Genomic DNA, 25,793 nt, shown 5'->3' on the forward strand with positions numbered 1-25,793 from the left:
GACAGGAGCACTATAATTATCTAACCGGCTTGCTTTCACCACCGGCTTGCTCAATAGGGATAAATTCACACACTTAAATACTGTATCCTGTGTTTATATGTTTCTGTAAAGCTGCTTTTACACAATGTCCATTGTTAAAAGCGCTATAGGAATAAAATTGAATTGAATTGAATAACGTTTGTGGTATGACTGCTTGCACCGACAGCGTTGCGAAAATGCACGTCTCTGCATGGCTACTTTCTTAGTTTATGAGAGCGGCATCTTGTTCACAAGTATTCCTACACGAGTTATCCAAGGGGCTCTGTTCTTCAACACTTGAGCATTATTGGAAAATAATGCTAAAAAATACAACGATAAATACTGATAAAAATGTCAAACAACAAACCTATTGCCTCTAACATGCACAAAAGTAATGTTTGGGCATATTCCATTGATTCTTGGTTCAGAAGGAATTCTCTTCTATGAAAACAAACCAACAGTTATAAGCCTCTCCCCAAAATCAGTCCTGGATGTGAACGTCAGTGTTTAGAGCAGCTGTGAAAACGCCTTTAGAAACCAGACAGCCTTCTTCTTTGTTGTTTCCCTCTCTTCTTCTCCAAACCAAAGCATAGCTTGAACTCTTCTCCAAACCTACAGACTCTATGGTTGATAAGGATCCGTTACTATAACTCCAGCTGGCATGTAAAGTGACGATTTAAGGTTTGAGCGAGGTTTGTCTTACGATTGAATTTCTTTAAAACTCCTAAACATTTTGCATACAATCGAGTTGCTATAATCTGTACGATGAGCTCCAGCGCCTAATCTCCTGCAGTGAAAGACCGACTCCACAGCAGCCTGTGTGTCTCACGCTGGGAAATCACTTAAAAGATCACATTTACACATTAAAATCATCAGGGTTAAATTAACTGTTACAAAATGCATGGTGCGTGCTACGAACAGCCGGATCAGGCTCATAGACACTCTGCAGGAGTGTAATAAACACCACTGATTGGTGCGGCGTATGAAAGCGGAGATTTCACTGAACTGTAAGGAACCGCAGTTATTTAGTGCTGCTGTAGTTTCAATGTGTGTAATTAGTAAGGGTCATGATTACTGTGGATCAATAACGGGATGCTCACGCAGTGCTTTCTGCAAATGTAGTGAGCATTTGTGATTGCAGAAAGACAAACAGAAATTGTTGGATTTGATCAACTTACTCGCCAACTAATGCAACAACAAATGTAATTAGCACAACAAGTTCAGCGCATGTCCTATCGTCCATTATTTTCCTACAACAGTACATCCCCATGCTTTTCATTCCTCCTTCACTGCAACAGTTTGCCAATGACTACTTATGAAAGAACATCACATCATACTTTTGATCCATTTGGTCCAAACTTCACACTTCTTCTCAATCACAGCAACTGTAGCAACTGTTACTGTGACAACGATCACGCAAAGAAAAAAGAAAAATTATAGAAATGTGAGTCCTGCTGCAAAGCCTATGTCCAAAGTGTCTCCAACATTTACAACAGTTTCTCCCCAACTCTCCTGCCGGATAATTCCTGAGACACAGACACATTGAGGGTTGTGATGCAACCTCAACAAACAGCTGCATGTCCTCTGTCTCAAAACAAATGAGTAATTGGCCATGAGTCGTCATAAGGAGACATGACAGCTTATGACATACACTGGGGTATTATAATAATCCTGTCTCTGACATATCATTATATCCATGTCACATGAAGATTCTTCCCTCATTATTTCAGACAGTGGACCATGTAATACCATTCCACCACCATTTATTGGCCTGTTCTGGTAACTCAATTCCTTTCACACCAGTATCCCAGACAAGAATTAGCCTCAAATCTTCCATATCACAATCATAGCACCCACTCAGGACCTCCAATCTTCTTCTGGATAAAGGGCGGATAATGAACTCACAACACGGAGAAAGTAAGCACTTCTTAAATTTGACCAACGCTCTAAACTGAGAGAGGAAGATGTGGCATGGCTATCTTTAAATTTCTTTTTAAATGCTAATGATAGCGTGGAGGAAAGGAAAAACCAAAAAAAAAAACTAAAAGAGGCTGATCTGTCTGGTAGATGTTACTGGGTTATGACCATTAGTATGTAGCAGTGAGAGGTGACACATCTGGAAACGGTTTAGAACAGGGGTAATGAAATGTAATCAGGGTGATGAGGTACATAATGCCAGGAAAACACTTGTGAAATGTCTCCATGATTGCACCACATGCCAAGAAGTCAAATTCACTGCCAAAACAGACATTACAGACCAAACAAAAGTTCTTTGGGATTGTTTGGAAGTTTTGTAGATTCAGGATATCCTTGCCTCATTAGTCTGAGTCACTGAAGCTTTGTCTCCAGGTTATTAGTGGGCCACTGTTGTAGTCCCCTTTAATTGAGCTGATGAATGTTCAGTCATCTTATCATTTAAACTCTTTAAACTTGTTAATTCAATGCACTTGCTTAGACAGAAAACAACAAGTTTATTGTCTAAGCAAGCACATTGAATTAACAAAAACATTGGCACTATTTTATTAATTCAACAAATTAAAATAGTGAATTAACATCCTGTGCACACATTGTAATTCCATGACCTCAACTTAGCATCTTGTTGCTATATTAAATTATTTATTTATTTATATATATATATATATATGTAAATAATGCTTCTCCAAACCAGTAGAGCTGCAACAACTAATCGATAAAATTGATAATAATCGATTATGAAAATCGCATATATTAGAATAAGAATCGCATTATGGATGTATGTATGTTACTTCTGTTCCGAAAACAGGCTTCGCAGAGTAAATACTAAAGTTGTGTCAGAAAAATGACATACTATACACTTACACTAAGGACTGTGTACACTACCGTCGAGTGCAGTGTTTCTCAACCCGGGGTCCGTGGACCCCTAGTGGTCAGTGGTGTAATTGCAGGGGGTCCGTAGGAAAGTTTTAAAAATATTTAAATAATATTATATATATATATATATTTTGGTTAAATTTATCAAAAATATATTCAAATGAGATGTTTTAAAATTAATCAATTTGGTTATTTGCAAATATCACGTTAGCTGAGCTGACGATCGTTCATTGTTGGATTTATTTGAAATTTATTTACAAATGAAATAATTTGAGATAATTTGCAAAAACCTGTGAGTGGTAGACTAGTTCGTGTTGTATTGATGGACAAAAATAAACAAAGGATAATTCAGAGAGTCAAATTAAATCAACAATAAAATGTAAAAAATAAAATCTTTAAATGTTTTCATTCAATTTTAATGTTAATATTATTAATGTTAAATATTAATAAAATAAAGCAACATAGTAGAAATGACTGTTTAATATATAGCCTATAATTGTTATGTGCTAGGGGTCCAAAGCTCACAAAAGGTTGAGAACCAGTGGTTTAGTGTATGAATTTTAGAAAGGTAATATCGTCTCAAATAATCGGTCAACTAATTGATTATGAAAAATAATCGTTAGTTGCACCCCTTCAAACCAGGAGCCCCACATAATAGTTAACTGAAATTCAAGATAATTTGATTAAACAGGTGGAAATAGGTTTGGCTCCTACATGGTTGGAATGAAAACTTGCACCCACACTGGCCTTTTGCAGATAAGATCGAATATCTCTTACATAATCTAAATGGGCCACACTCGGGAGCTACCTGAGTAAGTATTGACAGAAATTTTGGACTGAATTCAGAGACTCTGAATACAGCCCAATAAGGCAATGCTTTCTGGTTAACTGTCAGTTTCTAGTGTTATTGCCACATTACTCACTGTGTTGGTGGTGATGGTTGTTGTGTTGCTGTCGCTGTTTGCAGGGTCACTGTGTGTCTGTGTGGCTGTGTAGATAGTCAGGGTGTGTTCAGGTACTCGGCTCTGTCCTGTGTAGTCCTGTGTGGGCAGGGTGTGGGGTGTGGTGAATTCTCCTGGGATACCATTCTGTGGGGGAGGAGGAAACTGCGCTGGGGTGTAGGACTGAGCCATCGCGTCCACCGGATTGGTCGCCTCTTGGTTACCCTGGAAAAATAAGGAAAAATCAACAATGAAGGCAGGGACTGTTAGGTTGGTTGGAGTGATAGTGCAGGAGAAAAACTAGAGAACAACCACTGGTGTTTATTCAGAAGCGCCAGTAGCACTTATGGATGTTAGTGAGATTTGGGTTTTTAAGGTTAGTCAAGTCCTGAAGAACTGACGAAGCCAATCGGTGACGAAGCGGAACATCTTAACATCTCTAGACCTCTGCATTTCTCGCAAAACTCTCTTTGGTCTCAGACTGTTCAAAGAGCACAACAAAAAAGTAGCTCGGATAGATGGTGAGGTTCAATGCACTAACTTTTCAAACTTGGCTAGGCTAAGGCGTCCCTAAAGCAGCGATGTCCTGTGCTTTAAAAGAAAGCAGTGATCAGAGCAAATCTCACTGACAATTAGCAGCAGCCTTGATCAGAAGTTAAAAAAAAAAAAAAAACAGTTTCTGAAGAAGAGCAGAGCTCAATGGATTTACAGCATAGGGAATCTCATTAGCTTTTAGGAGAGCTTTTAGATGAGATTACCTCACTGACTCTCCAAGTGTTGGCTTTGATTCTTATGAGATTGTTTGATCATCTCAGCAGCTGGTCGACTGTGAAACGGACTTCTGATACAATGTCTACTGTGTCTTCTCCACCTTCTGATCTTTCTCCCCTTTCCCCTTCCATTCCCTCTCTCTCTCTCTCTCTCTCTCTCTCTCTCTATATATATATCTTAGAAGTAGATGATGGATGATATGATATACACTGGCCCTGTGCTTCTGACCCCTGGGTTGAGTGAACACAGTGTTATAGGAAGTGGGGCAAAATGTGAACACTGTACATGACTTGTGATATTGAAATAATGGATGTTTTCCAGTGATCCATTCACATTGTGAAGTCAGGCAAAGGCCAATACAGGGAGGGTATGCTATCGTTTTACCATACACACACACACACACACACACGAACACACACGCACACACACACACTTAGATCCCTGAGATACTATGTGTTGATGGAGTGATAACACCACATGATGGGGATGCACACGAGCTCTTAACATTCCTTGAACAAGATGGGAGGGTGGTGAGACATTATCGCCACACAATCTAATAACACGTTCCATGCATCTCTTAAATCTAATTTCTGGATCCACACCGGCCGAGACGGACGTGTAATTCTTTCAAGCAGTTCACAGCTGGTGAGGAACAAGAACACATACAATAAATAGATAAATTTGCCTCCATTTCCTTCCAGAGAGAGTGTGAAGGGAGACACAGTGGTGAGAAGGGTGGGAGGGATAAATGCATTTTAATCTCTCTTCTCTTCATCATGTTTGTAGCTGCTTCCTTTCTCTTTCCTGGGAGTGTTGATGTTGAGAATACCAACTCGTTAACTCGTAAATGTGCCTTTGAAAAAAATAAAATAAATTGTTTGCACACACTCATTGGGTTTCTTATCAATTTGACACTTGCATACAGGGATTTTGGCAGGAATGCAAGTAAACCAATTTTCGAATTTTGTTGTTGATCAGTTCAAAACAAACAAACAAATAAAGAAAGGAATCATAAGAAAGTGGCAGTTACCTCAATCAAAAAGAATAAATAGCCAACTGAGGTACGGCATTTTGTGAAAACAATATGTTTTAAACATATTATTATCAATGCAAATATTCTCAAATCTATACCACTTTTTATTTTTGTTTCATAATGATGGAAAATGTATTCCTTCATACCACACTGTGGCAGTAAAGAAGAACTCAAACAGCCCAAGAACATACTAAGAACAAACTTACTCTTCCACCTTTCCTGTTTTCGCTCACCGTCAACTTCCTTTCAATGTTTTTATAGGTCGCTACACTGGGTGATGCAATTAAGCATTTGGAGGCTATCATACAAATAACAGAAGATCAGTAGATGCGCATCTATTCAATTCCCAAGCACACTGTACAACATGAGCACATGCTCCCTACTGCATTTGTTTCAGGTCTTGGTATGGTAATAGTGTACTTCTCGCAAATTCGCTCTGGTCAAAGGCATGAGGCAGGTGGCCATGTTGACAGCTGAAATCTAAGGTCTATTGACAAGGCACACATAAGCAAAATACCACAGCTCACCCTGATCAACATCCAGAGAAAGTGGGTGCATACAGCAATCTGAATAGCACACTACTGAACTCATATGAACCCGCCCCAAGTTCAACATTCTTATCAGATTCGCAGAATCCCTCACTTTCGTCTTTATCACACTCTGTTCATCTATCTGACTGCATTCTTTGCACGCTTCCAGCTTTCAGTGTCCCATGATCTCTCATGACATATTCTCTGTCTCAGTGCTTGACATTAGTTTCCCTCTTGTAATCACTTCCTATGTCTTTCTGGCCTCATACGCTTTCATGGAGCATGATTTTGCAGTCTTTCCTCATTGTCTCCACTATGCCATCCCATAACTCTTGCATTGAGGTCAATCAGCAGCAGTCACAACATCTCTTCTGTGTGTTTAACTTTCATTTCAACCCTTCTCTGAAGCCACAAAAGAGAGGAAGGTGGCTTGTGTATATATGGTGGTTAACATTTTTCAGACTTCTCAACAAACCACAAAGCAGTTCTTCACAAAATACCAGTGTGTGCTTTCAAACCCCAATGTTAATAGAAAAATGGCCTGAAGGAAAACTCGTCAGACAAATGTGAATCATCGAGGGCTTTCTTGTCAAAGACCTCATATCTATGATGTGGATGACAAACTCTTTTCCCCAATGGGGATGGACTGGCTGTGAAAAGGGTCTGAATATCTGACAAGTCGTAGAGCTCATGTTGCATTTACCCATTCCCAATACACGAAAGTGGCCCGTTGACCATACTTCCTCAACATGTTTTTCTTTCAGCATATTAAAGAAAGCAAAGTATGCATCTTGCTCTATGTACTCAAACAAACAAACAAAAAAAATGCTTGCCAGTGGGATGGAATTCTTATGGGTATGTCTTTTGTACCTTTAGTTAGAGGTGCATAATTTTAGAGGAACACCATTATAGTACATAATTGGATCATAAGGACAACTACTGTACCTTTGAGGATACATTTAGATTGGTATACCTTGGGGAACACAATGCACCTCTACATCACCTTTTATTCTGACAGTGCAGGGTTTGCAGAGTGAATAATAATTAGTTCTGAACTTCTCTTCTTTTTTGACTTATTCAGTGGACTAGTCCTGTTTTTAGTTTTCGGATACAATTAAAATAAATAAAAAGGAGTCAAGGGACCTGCACTATCACTGCCTTACCATTATCCAGGTGGATGCTACTCACAGGTTATGGTTGAGGAGATTTCCCCCAAAACCAATGTAAAGCGCATTGAGTGCCTAGAAAAGCATTGTATAAATCTAAGGAATTATTATTAATATTATTATTATAGGGTACTAAACTATACCTTTATTTGCCACTTAAGTGGTACTGCCAAGGGTATATCTGTTGTAATGATAATGAGTCTTTATTTATCACGTATACATATGCACAGTGAAATTCTTTTCTTCGCATACCCCATCATTTTAGGAAGTTGTGGTCAGAGCACAGGGTCTGCCATGATACAGTGCCCCCGGAGCAGAGAGGGTTAAGGGCCTTGCTCAAGGACCCAACAGTGGTAGCTTGACAGTGCTGGGGCTTAAACCCCCGACCTTCCAATCAGTAACCCAGAGCATTAACCGCCAAGCCACCACTGCCACTATTTACTTTCTTGCCTGGAAGGGTGCATGTACTGCGGTTCAATGACAAACCCTTAATCACTTTCAATCTTATTTCCAAGTGAAAAGAAAGGATGGAGGATACCACCCCAGCAATAACAAAAACGTTTTTGTTGTTCTACCTTTTTAATAAGTGTATACCCATTGCATCACCACCATGCAGCATTTTAAAGAACCACAAATACTAAAATACCACGAAAAATATACACTAGTGTGACCTCCATGGTTATTTGCACATTCATTCATCTGTCCCTCAGCATTCTTTAGCGTTGTTGTATGTTGTAGACCAATTCCAACTCAGTTATTAATGCAGTTGTTGTTATCGTGATCATCAGTGTGACCACCCATCTGAGTGGGTTTATGTCTGACAGGTGGCTCCTTGAGAGGTGATTTGCCTAACCCATCGATGGGAAAGCTATTTGATCGAGTAAAACTCCACCTCCATGTATGAGACCGCAGGGAATGCCCTCTCCCAAATAAACATCGATCCCATCTCGCTCTCGCTCTTTCACTCTCCATTATCCCTCTTCTCTCGCTTTCACACAGATACACATTATCTTCCCTCTCATGTTCATCCTATCACTCTGTTTTTCTCTCCCTTGGACCTTACTTTCTCCCTCTTGCTCTGAAGATTTAGCTGTTTGGGGGGATGCCTTGCTCCTGTCTCAAGTTAGCAGGCATTAGTAGAGTGGGCGGTTACACGCTCTGAGATCAAACGTCTCTCCAAGTTTTCAGCGGTGCTTATAAACACTGCTTTATCATGCCGTTTCAGCTTAAACCGCCTGCGGAGATGGAAAGTCTTGATTTGTTAGTAAAATCGTATACACTGTGAGCCATATCCCGAGTTGAGTTACTTGCACATAGTAAGGATTTTATACTGAAATTGCACATGTTGGTATACAGACCTCATACATAAATAAGCGCTATTCAGAGAATTGCATGTGCTTTTGCTTATTTGGGGCCAAAAAGGGAGTTGGATGAAAACAGAGGTGTGTCTCCATTTCATGTGATCCTGACCTTGGTGCACAAGGAACAGATTTTAATCAGAGACAATAATTATCATATTAACCAAATTTTGATAGCACATTCACCTGTAAAATAGATTACATTATACCTAGGTGTATCACAACATGTAGCTGACCGAAAGGCTATGGTAACACAAATAACTTACTCCTTACAACCGCGGTGAGCAGAAAAGCACCTCAGAGTGCACAACATGCTAAGCCTTGAGATGGTAGGTTTGCGAAACCTATTTCAGTAACTCCTGTTCTAGGTTTTAAACTCAAGTGGAAACCATGAATTTATAAAGAATAAAGAGCAGAAGGGACTCTCTTGGGTAGAAGTGGCAGCAGAAAGGCCAAAGGTCAGGTGACCACAGGAGGAAAATGAAACAAAGTTTAAAAATGCTAACGAAGAGTCAGAGTGGTTTAAACGGTACAGTGCTATTGGGGGTAAATAGAGCTCTGAGTTTCAGGAAGAGGAAGAGAAGTTAGATATGGAGAGAAAGAGAAATAGAGAGTCCCAAAGTCCCAAATTTCATGCATATTTAAGCTGGGGTTCATCAGTTCCTCGCCAAAAAATAACACTAGCTGAAAAAGCTTTTATCTCCCTTCTTTCCTTTCCTTTCTCCTTCCTATCAATGCCATGGTATCGTGGAATCTAAAGCCATTTTCATAGTTGATTTTTTCCTCACAGAAACTTCTGAACATTTCTTGAAGTGTGGAATGCGTTTGTGATTTTTGTGTTTGCTCTTTAAAAAATTTTGGCTGGTGGGGGGAGGGGGGATGTGTGTGTGTGTGTGGGGGGGGGGGTGTGCTCACATTTGAGAATGGCTCCTTGTTTGCAGGTATTCCTTCACATTGCATCCGTAAATTGCTGTTCTACACCACATTAATTTAGGTACCACCAGAAAAGAGTACGAAGTGGCAAGAGGAAGGACCTAGAGCCTGCCACATGCGCAAAAGTGATGTATGGAATTGCACAATAGGTCCACGGTTTGCAAAAGCACAATTGAGATCACAAGCTCCTGCCCCAAACTCGAATATTTGGGCTAATTGTGAAAACACCCTTATTGCATTATTCGCTTGAGGAACCGAACACTATTCATGACAGCGTCTTTCCACTCTTCCTTCCATCCGTCCCTTGCTGGACTTAATTAGCCAGATCTATTGGACCTGAATACTCTATTTGCTCCCAAGCGCTTGGGTTTGATTATTTACATCTAACTTACTCATTACAGAGAAACACAGCAAGGGTTCAGAGAAAAACGTGTCCTGTTCACAACTCCATCCTTATGGGAGCAAAAGACACAGAGGAGACAAAAGACCTGCTTCCCCTTTAGGGACACTGTTTAAGACATAAAGGGGGCACTGGCTTTGTATCACTGTGTTGATCCCATCAACTACATACAGTGTGTGTGTATGTGTGTGTGTGTGTGTGTGTGTGTGTGTGTGTGTCTAAGAGACAGAATCACACACTTTAGTTCTATGAAGATCTTTATCACTTGCTAAATGAGCCTCTTTCCTGGAAAAAAAGAAAACCCTCCAAATTTCTCACGTCTTTTCTTCACAGAACACACAAATGTAGGAATTTCTTAAAATAAATGTATTAACCTGATGGAGTGTTTTTAAAAATGTAACTTAACTTGTTTAAATCTTGACACTTTTTTTTTTGCAGGTGCAGGTTTTGCTCACGAAATGTGCATGTAGTGTTTATGTGATAATGACTTGTGTGCTCAGTCATAATGTCTCCTCTCTCACACCCTTTAATCGTACACTAATTCCCCTCATGAAGATCTGAACGATACCTCACACTCACCATGGCCCATCAGCCTACTTCTCTAATCACTACACTAGTCCCATTCCCTCATGCTTCTGTTTCTCCCACCAGTGCAGAGAGACAGAGAGAGAGAGAGAGAGAGAGAGAGAGAGAGATAAGAAAGAGAGTGTGAGAGAGAGAGGTACAGAGGGAGAGAGAAATACAGAGATAGAGAGAGAGAGATACAGAGAGAGAGAGAGAGATAGAGGGATACAGAGAGAGATAGAGAGAGATTTACAGAAAGAGAGAGAGATACAGAGGGAGAGAGATACAGAGAGAGAGAGAGAGAGAGATACAGAGAGAGAGAGAGAGAGAGAGAGATGGGGGATATTAAGCGTACTAATGATGTGTGTTCTTCTACTCATTAATAAGGAATCTTATTAAGCGTGATTACGAGCACCGTATGGGTCATAATTCACCAAAGCATAGGAAAAACGAGTACACGGCTTAGGAGAGCATCTAAATGAATGAAGGGAGAGCGGTTAAATAAACAGAAGGAGAGCTGGATGCTGATTGGTCAGAAGGTGTTGATTAGTTTTCTCTAACAGCAGCTCTGACAGTAGTGCACCGACAAATCACAGGTTTATATTAATGCAGTTGTTCTAATACGTTATCATTTCTATAGGAACAGCTTTTCAGAGCTTTGTGTGAGTGTGTGTGTGTGTGTGTGTGTCTGTGTGTGTGTGTGTGTGTGTGTGTGTGTGTCTGTGCATGAGAGAATGTCAATACTCCAAGTTCATCAATGACTCCCTCTCACTCTCCCTGTTTTTCTTTCTTACTCCGTTTCTTTGTTTACTTTACTATATCTTTACGTTACTATATCTTTACTTTACTATATCTTTACTTTACTATATCTTTTCTTTGTTTATGTTACTATAACTTTACTTTCTTTATGTTATTATATTTTTTTTCTTTATTTACATTACATCTTTACTGTATCTTTACTTTATTTACGTTACTATATCTTTACTTTGTTTATTTACTATAACTTTACTTTATACTTTACTTTATACTTTACTATATATTTACTATATCTTTACTATATGTTTGCTTTGTTTACTTTACTATATCACTTTACAATTTCTTTCTTTCTTTTCATCCTTGCCCACTTTTCCCTAATGTTTCCTTTTTCTTTTATCTCTCACTCTCTCTTTCTCCTTCTCTTCCAGAACTAACCGCATCTTATGCAAATTTTGAAAAAAAAAAAATCCCAGAATTCATGTAGCATGATTTGACACCGTGGGACGTGAAATGAAAGATGTTCTGAACTGCGAACACTCGTCTGATTCTGGAATTTTAACTTTGAATGATGAAGATCTTGGAAATTTCGGAAAACCATCTAGACGATATTAGAGAAACGAGGAATCCTGTAAAACGAAATGATTTCGGATAAAGACCGGACATTTAGAATCTTTTCCTCATCTTTACTCTGCATCATTTCTGATGGACACACACACACACACACACACACACGGCAGAGTAAAGTGAAGAAGGTTGGAAAGAAAGAATTGGAGAACCCAGCTGATCTGCCCTACATTGTAAAAAAGAAGAAAGCAGTGACGGAGGTGTAGGAAGGGGAGTATTGTCCAGTGGTCTAGCTGACGTGTGTGTGTGTGTGTGTTTCGATCGCTGGCCCTTGAGATCTAATGAACGTCCGAAGTAGAAAATGACTCACTGAAAAGCAATTGACTGACCCCCATCATTCCTCACGCATGCACTGACCCGTGAATATTTCATTATGGAGGAGAGGCGTGTGGAGCATACCGATGCGGGAGGGAGACTGGGGTGGGGTGAGTGAGGTGGGGTGCGGTGGTCAACTGTCAGGAGCTTCTCTTGACCTGGTTTCTCTTCCTTGCCTGTTTTAACTCTATATTCTCGCTGTGTGGCATGATGGGTATAATAAAGATTATACTGTAGGTGTGGACAGTAGACTATTTGGGGTAAAGAATGATGAATAGGAGGACAAAATGGCCGTTCCCATATATGTGAATCATCTCACAATTAAAGGGGTGTCTGAACCAGAAGGAAAGGATGAGAGGAAATTGAATGCTCAGTGCTGAACATGAGCAGTGGACTTCTGATCAAGAGTTCTTCTGTATAAAGAATTGCCCGACCACTACCCTCACCCTCAACCTCACCTCCCTACACCAACCCCCACCTCCACCCCCCAGTCCACCAGTAAAAAAAAAGTGACCAGCCCTGAGGAAATTCTGAGCAGTGACCCTGACATGGTGCTGTGTGAACTGACTGCTGACGATCACCACTATCACCTGTCGTGGCCTGATTTTCAGTGGCAGTTGGAGGGGATCCTGGTTCCTTCCAAGGTTTCTTCCTCCTTAGCTTGATCTCATAAATCTCATCTTCACTTCAGACCTTGTTTTCTCAGACAGTTCATGCTTCATTCAGAAATATTGAACTGTATCATTCCAGGAATACAACGTTCCTGAAAACATTCTGTCCGATTACAGAACAGATGGACAATAAACACAAAATGTTCCTGGTAAGACATGAAGAGAACATTGGTGTTACAATTCCTACAGCTGTGTTGTAGGAATGTTTATGAACATTGTGAAAGCACCCAGAAAAACTGAAACGTTTTCGCTGTTACACAGACACTGTAGAGTTTATTCTCACTGTAAGTAAGAAATAACACACTCCATGTAGTGCTGTTAGAGGAACCTAATCAACAACAGGGTGGTGTGATGACTCTGAGCTACTGTTACCACCATGATGTTACTATTTTCCTAAAACTGCACATTCCCAAGTGTTGAATACTGCATCCTTCCTTCCTCTTACCCTAACCATTATATATCTGCAATTTCGAAGGTGTGCTGGACTCACACGTACAGACAGATAGAGACAGACATAGAGAGAGGTAGACAGAGCGACAGATGAAGACTATCAGCAGGAAATAAGGCATCCGTGTGTCGCTCGACACCCCGGCAAGTACTTTCGCACTTTTCCTCTCCAAACTTTTCCCCTGCCTGCACTACGGAGGTGTTCATGTGCACAGAGCCTTGAGGAATAAACGCTATTCCGGCTGCTCTGGGTTTTCACTCTCGCTCTCCCGACACTCACTGAGACTGCCTCCAGCTCCGGCCTGCAGTCCCGTCAGCGCAGGGGTTTATGCCAGGAAAATGAAGTGTGTCACAGCTCAGTAGCCTATAGGAGCTAATGGAGGAGGGTTTTTGCACAACACACACACACACACACACACACACACACACACACACACACACACACACACAGACACACACACACACACACACACACACACAGACACATAGCTATTAGCAAAATGTCTCCACACGTTATGCTCAGAAAGGGCTTTATGGCTTAAAGAAAGGAAAAGTTCATTTCCTCCGGGGTTTGAAACGCACGACATGCGATCGCATAAAACTCGACACTCTATCCTAAACATCTGTGTGTGCCGTCTGTGTGGTATAGCGAGGAGTCGAACCGAGAGCCTCCAGGGGAGGATGGAGGGAGGGAGGGAGGGAGGGAGGGACGGGAGAGAGAGAGAGAGACAGAGATTTTAATATTATGAAAAAGTGGATCACTAACACTAGATGTGATAGAATATAACATTAAGAATAACCCTAGCTTATGTTTTTTTTTCCCTTTCTGCGTGTGTATTATCTTTAAAATATATTTCTGCATAGATTTATATATTTATTACTAAAAAAACCCCCATGTTTAATAATACGTTTCATCATTTTTAACTGATTAAACTGAAAGGAAATCTAAACGCATTACTATTCATGTAGCTCTCTACAACAATGCTACAGTGAATGAATTGAAAATCAACACATCTGTCCAAAAACTGCATCCAGATGTTGACTATTTTCCTATAAGAGCACATCCGGATGTCTTTTGTTCCTCTTACGCCACTGCAGTTTCCCGCCGATGGTGTCTGCTAAACAAGTCGGCTCCAATTCTTTCTGATCACCGGTCTCGCTTTTTTTTCCTCACGTAAAAATGCAGCTTGTCACATTATAGAGAAACCACAAACCGTAACCTCCTAACTCCGTCCTGAAGATAGACACTTAGATCGCTTTATGAATCCCAGAGGGACATTCAGACCTTACAGCAGCAGCAGAAAAAGAACAGTTTGCGGTAAGAAATAATCAAGAGTAATACAATTGAAACAAAAAACATACTCAAGTAGATACACTGAGCAGACCATTTGCAATAAGTGGTATAGTGCAGTTATACTGTACAGTGAGTTATCAGCAGCACCATAAACAGAATACCATCAAGTGCAACGATGCAAACGGACGTCTGAGGAACTTATTCAAGGAATAGGCTCTAATGGACAATAATGTCCTGCCGCAGTGATGAACTGGTGTACAGGGTGATTGCTGTCAGTAAAAACAACCCCCTGTACTGTTCCTTGCTACAGCGGAGCTGACTGGGTCTGTTGCTGAATGTGCTCTGCTGTTTCACGCATAAGTCATGGAGGTGATGCAACACGTCATCCAGCATGGATAACAGATTGCTTAGTGTCCTCCTTTCCACAACCACATCAAAATTGTCCAGGGAGCATCCCAGGACCGAGCCAGGCGTCGTTATCAGTTTGTTGCTCTCAAAAAACTTAAAGTTACAGCTGTACCTCTGACCGTTACAAAGCGCTGACACTGGAGGTGCCTTAAATAAACATTACATAAGCACCTCTTTTTACAGAAAACGCATCTAGTGACCATATCAACAATTGCAAGTTTGTTTTTTTAATCCTATAGCTGTTGCTATAGAAACGATAACGTATTAGAACAAGCACATTAATATAAACCTGCGATTTGCAGGAGAAAACAAATCAACACCTCCTGACCAAACGGCATCCGGAATTCGACAGCGTTCTGGTGTAAACTAATTGAAAATCCTTGATGATGGTTTCGCACCATATATAGGTTGAGAGTGTTTATGGAGCGAGAGATGAGACAGAAATTATAGAGGAGATAAAAAGAAAAAAGGGGAATAGAAAGAATGCTAAGGAAAGGAGAGGAAAAGGATGTAAAGAACCCAAACCCAGAACAACACACTAACAGACATGAGCTGCCCCTGTGTCCATGCACTAATCCACTCTGATGTCAGTGTGTGTTGGATGGCTTACGACGAGGATGAGCGCTGATCTTCTCCTAACGCAGCAGAGCCTCAATCACTGCGCCGGTTTTTACTGATCCACGCTCTCACATTCGCACATGCAGCCAAACACACGCCATCTCTGCTGGATCTATCAGCACATGAAATTATAATAACCCCCCGAAACGCTCCAGCGACTCGTGGACGGTGTGAAATGTTTTGGCTGACAAGAGACACAGAGAGAGAAGTGCTGCCAAATCCGCCTCCCGCGGTGCCTGTGGCGAAAAGCAAAACACTGCGGTTTGTTTATGCCGTAGAGGTGCAGACTGTTTTCCGCAAATGAACACACACTGCTTGAGCTGTTATTCAAGGTTTATCGCACACACACTCATACTCACACACACAAACACACATCTTCTTCATGTCCACAGGAAACGCTCTCACATTCGCACCAAAAAAATGCTGACTTACACAGAAAACGCTTCCACATTCACACAAATTCACGTTGAAATAAAATGCTCTCAGAGTTACAACAACGCTCCTGCATTCAAATAAAATGCTCTTGCATTTACACAAAACATTCACATGTTGATCACGCAAGACGACCTTAGATCCGCGAAATGTTTTCACGTTCTCACAAAACGCGCTGGAATGCACACAAAGCATTCTCACGTTCACCCAGAATGCTCTGGCATTCGCATACACTGGGTTTCCGTTTGCAGTGGATGCTCACATCCATATAACTCGCCTTCATGATAACAGACAGCACTTTTCCGGGCACAGCGTGCACTAACGTCTGCACAAAATGCTCTCAAATTTGCAAATAAATTTAGTACATTTACACGAAAGAATCTTACTTTTACTGAAAAAAACTGTTCTTGCATTCAAATAATATGCTATAACAGAGAAAATGCTTTAGCACTCGTGATTTACATTATATTTTACGCTCACATAATACACTTCCAGATACATAAAAAAAGCACTTGCATTCACACAAAATGCTCACACATACAGTACACACTGAATTCTCTGGCTTTCACAGTAAATATTTTTACATTTATAGAAAACTGTATCGCTTATGTTTACATTCACACAAACTGCTTTCACATTCACAATGAATACGTTTACATTCACACAAACTGCTTTCACATTCACAATGACTACGTTTACATTCACACAACCCGCTCTCACATTCACAATGAATACGTTTACATTCACACAAACCGCTGTCACATTCACAATGACTACGTTTACATTCACACAAACCGCTCACACATTCACAATGAATACGTTTACATTCACACAAACCGCTTTCACATTCACAATGAGTACGTTTACATTCACACAAACCGCTTTCACATTCACAATGAGTACGTTTACATTCACACAAACCGCTTTCACATTCACAATGAATATGTTTACATTCACACAAACCGCTCTCACATTCACAATGAATACGTTTACATTCACACAAACCGCTTTCACATTCACAATGAATACGTTTACATTCACACAAACCGCTCTCACATTCACAATGAATACGTTTACATTCACACAAACCGCTCTCACATTCACAATGAATACGTTTACATTCACACAAACCGCTCTCACATTCACAATGAATACGTTTACATTCACACAAACCGCTCACACATTCACAATGAATACGTTTACATTCACACAAACCGCTTTCACATTCACAATGAATACGTTTACATTCACACAAACCGCTCTCACATTCACGATGAATACGTTTACATTCACACAAACCGCTCTCACATTCACGATGAATACGTTTACATTCACACAAACCGCTCTCACATTCACGATGAATACGTTTACATTCACACAAACCGCTTTCACATTCACGATGAATACGTTTACATTCACACAAACCGCTTTCACATTCACGATGAATACGTTTACATTCACACAAACCGCTCTCACATTCACAATGAATACGTTTACATTCACACAAACCGCTTTCACATTCACAATGAATACGTTTACATTCACACAAACCGCTCTCACATTCACAATGAATACGTTTACATTCACACAAACCGCTCACACATTCACAATGAATACGTTTACATTCACACAAACCGCTCTCACATTCACAATGAGTACGTTTACATTCACACAAACCGCTTTCACATTCACGATGAATACGTTTACATTCACACAAACCGCTTTCACATTCACGATGAATACGTTTACATTCACACAAACCGCTTTCACATTCACGATGAATACGTTTACATTCACACAAACCGCTTTCACATTCACGATGAATACGTTTACATTCACACAAACCGCTCTCACATTCACAATGAATACGTTTACATTCACACAAACCGCTCTCACATTCACAATGAATACGTTTACATTCACACAAACCGCTCTCACATTCACGATGAATACGTTTACATTCACACAAACCGCTCTCACATTCACGATGAATACGTTTACATTCACACAAACCGCTCTCACATTCACGATGAATACGTTTACATTCACACAAACCGCTCTCACATTCACGATGAATACGTTTACATTCACACAAACCGCTCTCACATTCACAATGAATACGTTTACATTCACACAAACCGCTCTCACATTCACAAGGAATACGTTTACATTCACACAAACCGCTCTCACATTCACAATGAATACGTTTACATTCACACAAACCGCTCTCACATTCACAATGAATACGTTTACATTCACACAAACCGCTCTCACATTCACAATGAATATGTTTACATTCACACAACCCGCTCTCACATTCACAATGAATATGTTTACATTCACACAACCCACTTTCACATTCACAATGAATACGTTTACATTCACACAACCCGCTCTCACAGTCCCAGAAATTATTCTTGCATTCAGTGTTCGTCATTGATTTATTCATTCAAAACTTGAAAATGTCTTACGTACTCTTCTGTATGCGGGCCAAGAAGCTGACCAAGATACTTCTGAATGAGTGTAAAGTACAGGATTGAGGACACAGGGTATGCGTGTTTGTGTGTGTATTTCTAGTTTCTGCTATACTTCAGTAACAATGGACATTAAGATTTCCTTTATGCAACTTTATTTATGTGAACATTAGCATGAACACATCATCATCACTGTTTTTTGTTTGTTTTTCTTGTTTATCTTTTGCTTGTTTGTTTTTGCTTTCTGTCTTTCTTTTGAACTTGATTATTCCTTTGTTTATTTATGTTTAATGATGCATATGAAGTAAAAGCATTGTCATTAGTTTGAAAGAGAGGAAGAGAAAGAGTTCGGAAGAAAGGCAGAAACCGTGAGATGCGCATCTATAGAAAAGCGGAGGGAGATATCTACAGTAGATGAAGAGAAGAAGGGAATGAGTGAGACAATAAAAGAGAGAGCAGTTAAGGAGGGAGGGATGGTGCTGCTCTCTGTCTATCTACTTGTTGGTCAGTAGGAAGTGTTCAGTGCAGAAAAATTGCCTTTTTGGCAGCGCATCATTTTCCCCCGATCGATATCAATAAGGCGTTGTGATTACGCCTGATGGAGACGGAAGCCTGCACTCACTCACACAAACATGCACACAAGCACACACACACACACACACACACACACACACAAAAACACACACACAATGCATCCTGCTCTCACACTTTCCTGGAACTGGAACGCTGTTTGTGCTTCTTCCTCTGAGCTTCATTGGAGCTCCAGGTGCCTGTTCTTGAGGGATTCTGGGAAAAGGCTTTTAACCCCATCAGATTCTGGAGACAGCAGAATGACCAACGCATGATTAAAGAGTTTTTACGTTTTTATTAAAATGTTTATGGAAAAGTCACTTATTGGTTGTTAGTAGGGTTGTAGTCAAGCAAGACCATCATTGTCAAGTCCAAGACCAGGACTAGTAAGTAAGTAAGCAAAATTTATTTATATAGCACGTTTCACACAGCAAAGCTGACCAGCTGAGATGGGGTCAATTCCAAGTTTGAAAGGGGTAGAGGCCAAGTGAAGATCAAGTTCAATGAAAGCAGTTACATCACTGGAAAGTTATTTGGGACGCCGTTGTGACCAATACGGTCTGGTCTGGTTACGTCTTTGCTGAAAAGCAAAGCCTCCTATCTTTTCTTTCCCTTCCTTGCTTTTTGTGTCTCAGCACTTCTGAAACGTGTCCATTAAGCATGACATGTTCCTGGCCAGGGTTCAGCGGGCACTCAGGGTTTGAAGGATCTTGGCAGATTTTGGCTTAAATGAGGAAAACATTACTGTAGTCAAGAAGAATCAATCAGAGCTTTCCAGCATAATGCGATTCTACTCACAAAGAAGTGAGGGGTAATATCTGTAAACAGCAGTCTACTAAGAGAGAGAGAGAGAGAGAGAGATAAGGAGAATTAAAGAAATTTAAGGCAACGGAAAAACAATTAATGTACAGAAAATTATTAAAAACGGCCATAGGAAAGTAGAGAGACTCGAACAGGCAAAATTATTAACTAGGATTAGCTGAGTAAATCAGGTTGAGAAAGAGGAGGACATCAGACCTCTCTGCAATCAGCACACTCAGCAGAATCTAGTGTATTGTTATTGATCCAGTGACTGACACACACACACACACACACACACACACACACACACACACACACAGGTACAGACATTTTGTACAATTCTATTTTAAGGTAATAAAATTATATTATTACGCTCTAAAAATGGAAGATGCACAGACTGTAGGCACTAAGGCACAAACAAATGCTCCAGTGTCTGATTTAGAGGAGATGGATAAAACATAAGAAACACATTACAGTGAGTTTCTGGTGCTAAGTTTACACTGTTATCAGCTTAGACCCTCCAGTGTAGAGTGTTGAGAGTCAAACGTGGTTAAAACCGAGTGTAGTGTCGAGTGTTGAATATTGAGAGTATAGTGTAGTGTTGAGATTTGAGTGTGGACAGTCGAATGTCAAATGACAAGAATTGAGGTTAGAGTGTAGATAGTCGAGGGTAGACTATCAAGAGTTGAATGCTGAGAGTTGAGTGTAAAGTCTAGAGTGTTGAGAGTCGAGGGTAGACTGTCAGAGTTGAGTGTTGAGAGTCGAGTATTGAGTGTAGACTGTCAGAGTTGAGTGATGAGAGTCGAGTGTTGAGAGTCAAGTGTAGACTGAGGCTGTATTCCTGTGGAGGCTGAAGTAGTTTGGACTAAACCCAAAAACCCTCACCAGTTTCTTACTGTTGTACCATAGAGAGCATCCTGACTGGGTGCATCACTGTATGGTATGGCGGTTGCTCCACATACAGCTGCAAGGCTCTCCAGAGAGTGGTGAAAATGGCAGAACTCTTCATAGGCAACAGACTTTCAGCTGATCAATCAACTAGTCATGGATAAACTGGCTAAAGAACCGTTTTAGTCTTGTAAACAGCCTCCAGACAGGTCATCTGCATCTCAAATGTCACCAAGCTACTTGACGCAGCTTGTACTTGTTTTTCCTTCTGCTTCCCCCTCTACCACATGGAATCTTTACATTTGGACACTTTACACTTTAGTGCAACAATCTGTGCTGTGTTTTTCTTTCATATATTGTACTTTGTTACTGTACTTATTGTACTTGTCTAGGCTCTTGCCTTGTGTGTATGCATATGTCTGTGTGTGTGTATGTGTGTGTATGTGTGTCTCATGTTCTGTTACATGAGTGGACAAAGTAAACACCTGCAAGTTTCTTGGCGTATACATGACAGAGGCCCTCTCCTGGAGTCTCAACACCACCTGCCTAGAGAAGAAGGCCCAGCAGTATCTCCACTTCCTGTGGAGGCTGAAGAGAGCCACCCCCCCGACTCATCCTCACCATCTTCTACAGAGGGACATTAGAGAGCGTCCTGACCAGCTGCCTCACCGTGTGTTACGGGAACTGTACAGTCCCTGACCACAAGACCCTTCAGAGATTGTGAGAACAGCTGAAATGATCATTGGGGTCTCTCAACTGACCATCGACACCTCATACAACACCCACCACTTCATCCACAAAGCCACCAGTATTGCAGATGACCCCTCTCACCCCTCTTATGGATACTTCATCCTCCTGCAATCTGGCAGAAGATTCAGGAGGATCCGTGCCACCACCAGCAGACTCCGCAACAGTTTCTTCCCTGAGGCAGTCAGATTACTCAACACTCTGCTGCCTCCCAACGTTCACCTGGGCTAGTCAAACACCTAACATAGTAATACTCAGTAACACTGCACACCTGCACCATACAAAGCTGCATCTGACACTTTATGGAACCCTAAACCTATTGCTGCTACAGATATACCTATTGCTGCTACATTACCAATCGTTCCAATGCATACAAGCACTGGCTTGTTTGACTGTCAAGAGTCAAGAGTTGAGTGTTAAGAGTTGAGTTTAGAGAGTTGAATGTAGAGTGTTGATAGTTGCGTTTCAAGAGTCGAGTGCTGAATAATTGAATAGTGAAAGTATAGTGTAGTGTTGAGAGTTGAATTTTGTGAGTCGAGAGTTGAGTAGTGAGAGTATAATGTAGCGTTGAGAGTCGAGCATAGAGTGTCATGAGTTAAGTGTTGAGTAGTGTCGAGAGTGTAGTGTTGTGTCCGCATACTTTTGGCCATATGTTAAATATGTTTTGTATTGGTTTGACCCTAACGTATACATCCTGTTTAACATCTTGCACATGATCACAGCATGTACCCTTTACATGTCCTGAAAAGACATATCAGTACTGCTACAATGGATGTACTGTAGATGTCACATTATCATCTGATTTTCGGAGTGGCCCATGAGATATACTAGGTTAGAAACCTCATGAATGAAGTGTAGATACACATCCATCAATGAACAGAAGAGAGAGATGTAATAAAACCCACTCACTGCTATCATCACTCACTTTATCAGTGCTATGTCAATGACTAAAAGACTGATAGATCTGTTGTTCACAGTCGCCACGGGAACACAAGCCACAGCGTTCAGTCAGAAATCAGGCAACAGACTTTCAATCACCCACAAAGAACATAGCACTGTACACATGGTCTGTGATCAACGTCAGTGACTGCCCTGGTCTTCCACAAGCCTGGAGTGATGCTTTAGGTGAGGTTTACTACAGAAAAATGGAAATCAGTCTTAGTCACCGATTAGTGGTGAATCAGAGTCCGTTTCAGACGTCCTAACCTTTGAATAGAAGGATTTAAGGATAAAAGTATGAATGGGTGGATGGAAACATTCATCTGATTATCCATCCATCTTTTAAGCCTTCCATCTTTTTGCCCATCCTTTCTCCAGGGGTGTTGTATCATGGCTGACCCTGTGCTCTGACCCCAATTTCCTGGCATGCTGGGGTATGCGAAGAAAATAATTTCACTGTGCTGTGATGTATATGTGACAAATAATATCATTATCCATCCATCATTTTATTCAACATGGTTTTATCCATCCATCCATCCATCCATTAATCTACCAACCCATTCATCAACACATCAATTCAGCTTTTTATTCACCCATCCATCTATCTATTCACCCATCCATCCATCATTTTATCTATCCATCCATCACATCCATCTTTTTATCTAACTATCCATGTCCACACCAACATCCCACCCCCAAGAGCATGTCCTATTCTTCCCCTGAGGAGTGTATCCACATGTACAGTACTTCCTGAGGAGTGTGTCCACATGTACAGTCCTCCATGAGGAGTGTGTCCACAAGTACTGTCTCCCTGCAGAGTGTGTCGTGGACACAGATGGCTCAATGCATCATAGAGCTGATGCTGGCATTTTGATTCCCATCTGTCTACTCACGAAACTCTAATTTTCATAGTTGTACAGTGTGTGTGTGTGTGTGTGTGTGTGTGTGTGTGTGTGTGTGTGTGTGTACGCTTGTGTGTGTGCGTGTTCATGTGTAATGCTTCATGTGTTGTGTGTGGGTCGATCCTGAAGGCTGAATAATCTGACAGCAGTAGAATAGAAAAGACAGGCAGTTAGAGTGAGTGCAGCATTTTCTATCTTGTTTCTGCTTCGAGGCTTTTATCGATGGCAGATAACTTTCAATTCTATAAAGCTCACATGTACATGCAGTAGGGTGGTCTTTCATAACCTCATCGTTACAAAAGGACCCCTGAGGACCCTATCCAGGTGAAATAATCTAGCCATGTATCTTATTATCAATCTAGTTTCTGATCCAGTAACTAAATACCAATCTAGCGAACTCTTCAGCTCTTTATATTTAGCTTCTCCATTAACAACACCTCTGTGTAACACTAGCCATCCAGCTAATACCAGCAGACCTTTAGTGCATTGTTTTATTCCTCCACCCATCCATTCTTTTTCACGATCCATCCAACATTTCCTCCTTTTTTTAAACCAGCCAATACATCCATCTCATCATGCTTACATCCATCCATCCATCCATCCTTCCATCCATCCATCCTTTTCTATATCCATTCTGTCATCCTTTTAACTATCCATCTATTCATCCATCCATCCATCCATCACCTATAATCTTTCATTCATACACTCATCCATGCTTTAGCTGCATTTCTATCTAAACACATTTAATTCCACACATTTTACTAAAATAAAAAAATATAAATAATGGTGTGTTTTTATCAGCTCCAGTTCTCAAGCACATCAACAAATCTCACACATGGTTATGCATTCTCTCTCTCTCTCTCTCTCTCTCTCTCTCTCTCTCTCTCATGCTGTGAAGTACATTCGTCCCTCTTCTCACATGCTCCACTGTGTGTTACTTATAGCGAAGCTTGCTAACTCAGCCGCATGCTGACACGCATGCACCTCTGTCACATCACGATTACTGTACAGTCATTAATCTTTCTGCGTTAGCACAACCAGGACACACACTCACTGGGGAAAACAGAATCTTACACTCTGAGTCCCGGGGGAAACACCGCACTGAGTTGATTAGCGTTCTCCGCACTCTCTCTCTCTCTCTCTCACACACACACCTGATTCACATGTGATCGTTAAATAATGAGTGTGATTCAAGTGTAGTCATTAGGTTCTGAGCAGGCCATGCACTGATGACTCAGCATTAATGAATGAATCAGTTGTGTTGAGTGCCTGAAAAATCACACTGTGGATGTTAAACTTCAGGCTCCACACAATACAGATGTTATAAAAACAACAACAACAGCAAATAATTAAACCTTATGAAACAATGCCGTTGAATTCTGGATTCTGATTGGTCAGAATGTGTTGATTAATGTTCTATAATAGCAGCTCTGACAGTAGTGCATTCGTGGGAACTTGTATGGCAGGCGCTCCATGTTAACAGATTAAAAAACAACATGTGCAATCGTTTATATGTGAGAAGACATTGATTTACTGTAACATGTATGGAAGGAGTATCCAGTGTCTGTGTAACGTTCTTCAGGACAGTGGGGTTTACGCTTTTTGCAATTTCTTGGTAACATGACAAGCTACAATTTTTTGTCTTATTAACTTCAAGAGAGAGAGAGAGAGAGAGAGAGAGAAAAGAAAGCGAGGCTGGTGAGGGAATGACTGTTTATATCTGCGTAACGTAAGCGAGAACTCGTTTAAATGTAATTATAAATGGATAATAAGAATGACAGGCTGTTCTCTGATCATATTTTTTATCATTAGCAAATTACTGTGGTATAAAAGAAATAATAATAATTTTTAAAAACGTTATAGGAACATGTGTACCTAAAGATCTCCATTTCTTCATTAAAACACTGGGTTTTTTGTTTGTTTTGTTTTAATGGGGAAAATATAACGTAATTCACTAAACATGCTGGACTATTTTCTATTTTGGATTTCTGAATCTCGACGTGCACAAGCTCAATACAGATATGTAAAAGACGTGATTGGCAGCTAAAACGTGTTTACCGAATGACTCCAAGCAATCTGAAATGACCTGATTTGCCAAAATTGAGATATGCACTGAAAATGTTTCGACAGAGACTGGCCCTGAGAGTCCACCAGTAATTCTGCAGTACTAATTATCACAGTCTCAATGCAGTATAAAGAGATAAAACAGAGTGGGATCTTCATTCTTACACACACACACACACACACACACACACACACACACATGGTTACACCCTCTCACTGCGGTAAAAAAGAGGACAGTATGCTGATGTGGAGCTGTTTTCTGCTCCTGCTGAGGTTTGG

General features: G+C 40.6%; 1 protein-coding gene across 3 annotated transcripts in view; it reads right to left on the reverse strand.

Annotated features, from left to right (window-relative positions):
• The window catches only part of LOC128615860 (RNA binding protein fox-1 homolog 3-like), a 217,352-nt gene that overhangs the window by 54,520 nt on the left and 137,039 nt on the right, over positions 1-25,793 (reverse strand). For all 3 annotated transcript variants that reach the window (XM_053638224.1, XM_053638225.1, XM_053638223.1), the window contains exon 4: positions 3,792-4,034. In XM_053638224.1, the coding sequence (XP_053494199.1) occupies positions 3,792-4,034 (243 nt within the window). The remainder of the gene's footprint in view (positions 1-3,791; positions 4,035-25,793) is intronic.

Source organism: Ictalurus furcatus, chromosome 12 (assembly GCF_023375685.1).
Source record: "Ictalurus furcatus strain D&B chromosome 12, Billie_1.0, whole genome shotgun sequence".
NCBI classification, from domain to species: Eukaryota; Metazoa; Chordata; class Actinopteri; order Siluriformes; family Ictaluridae; genus Ictalurus; species Ictalurus furcatus.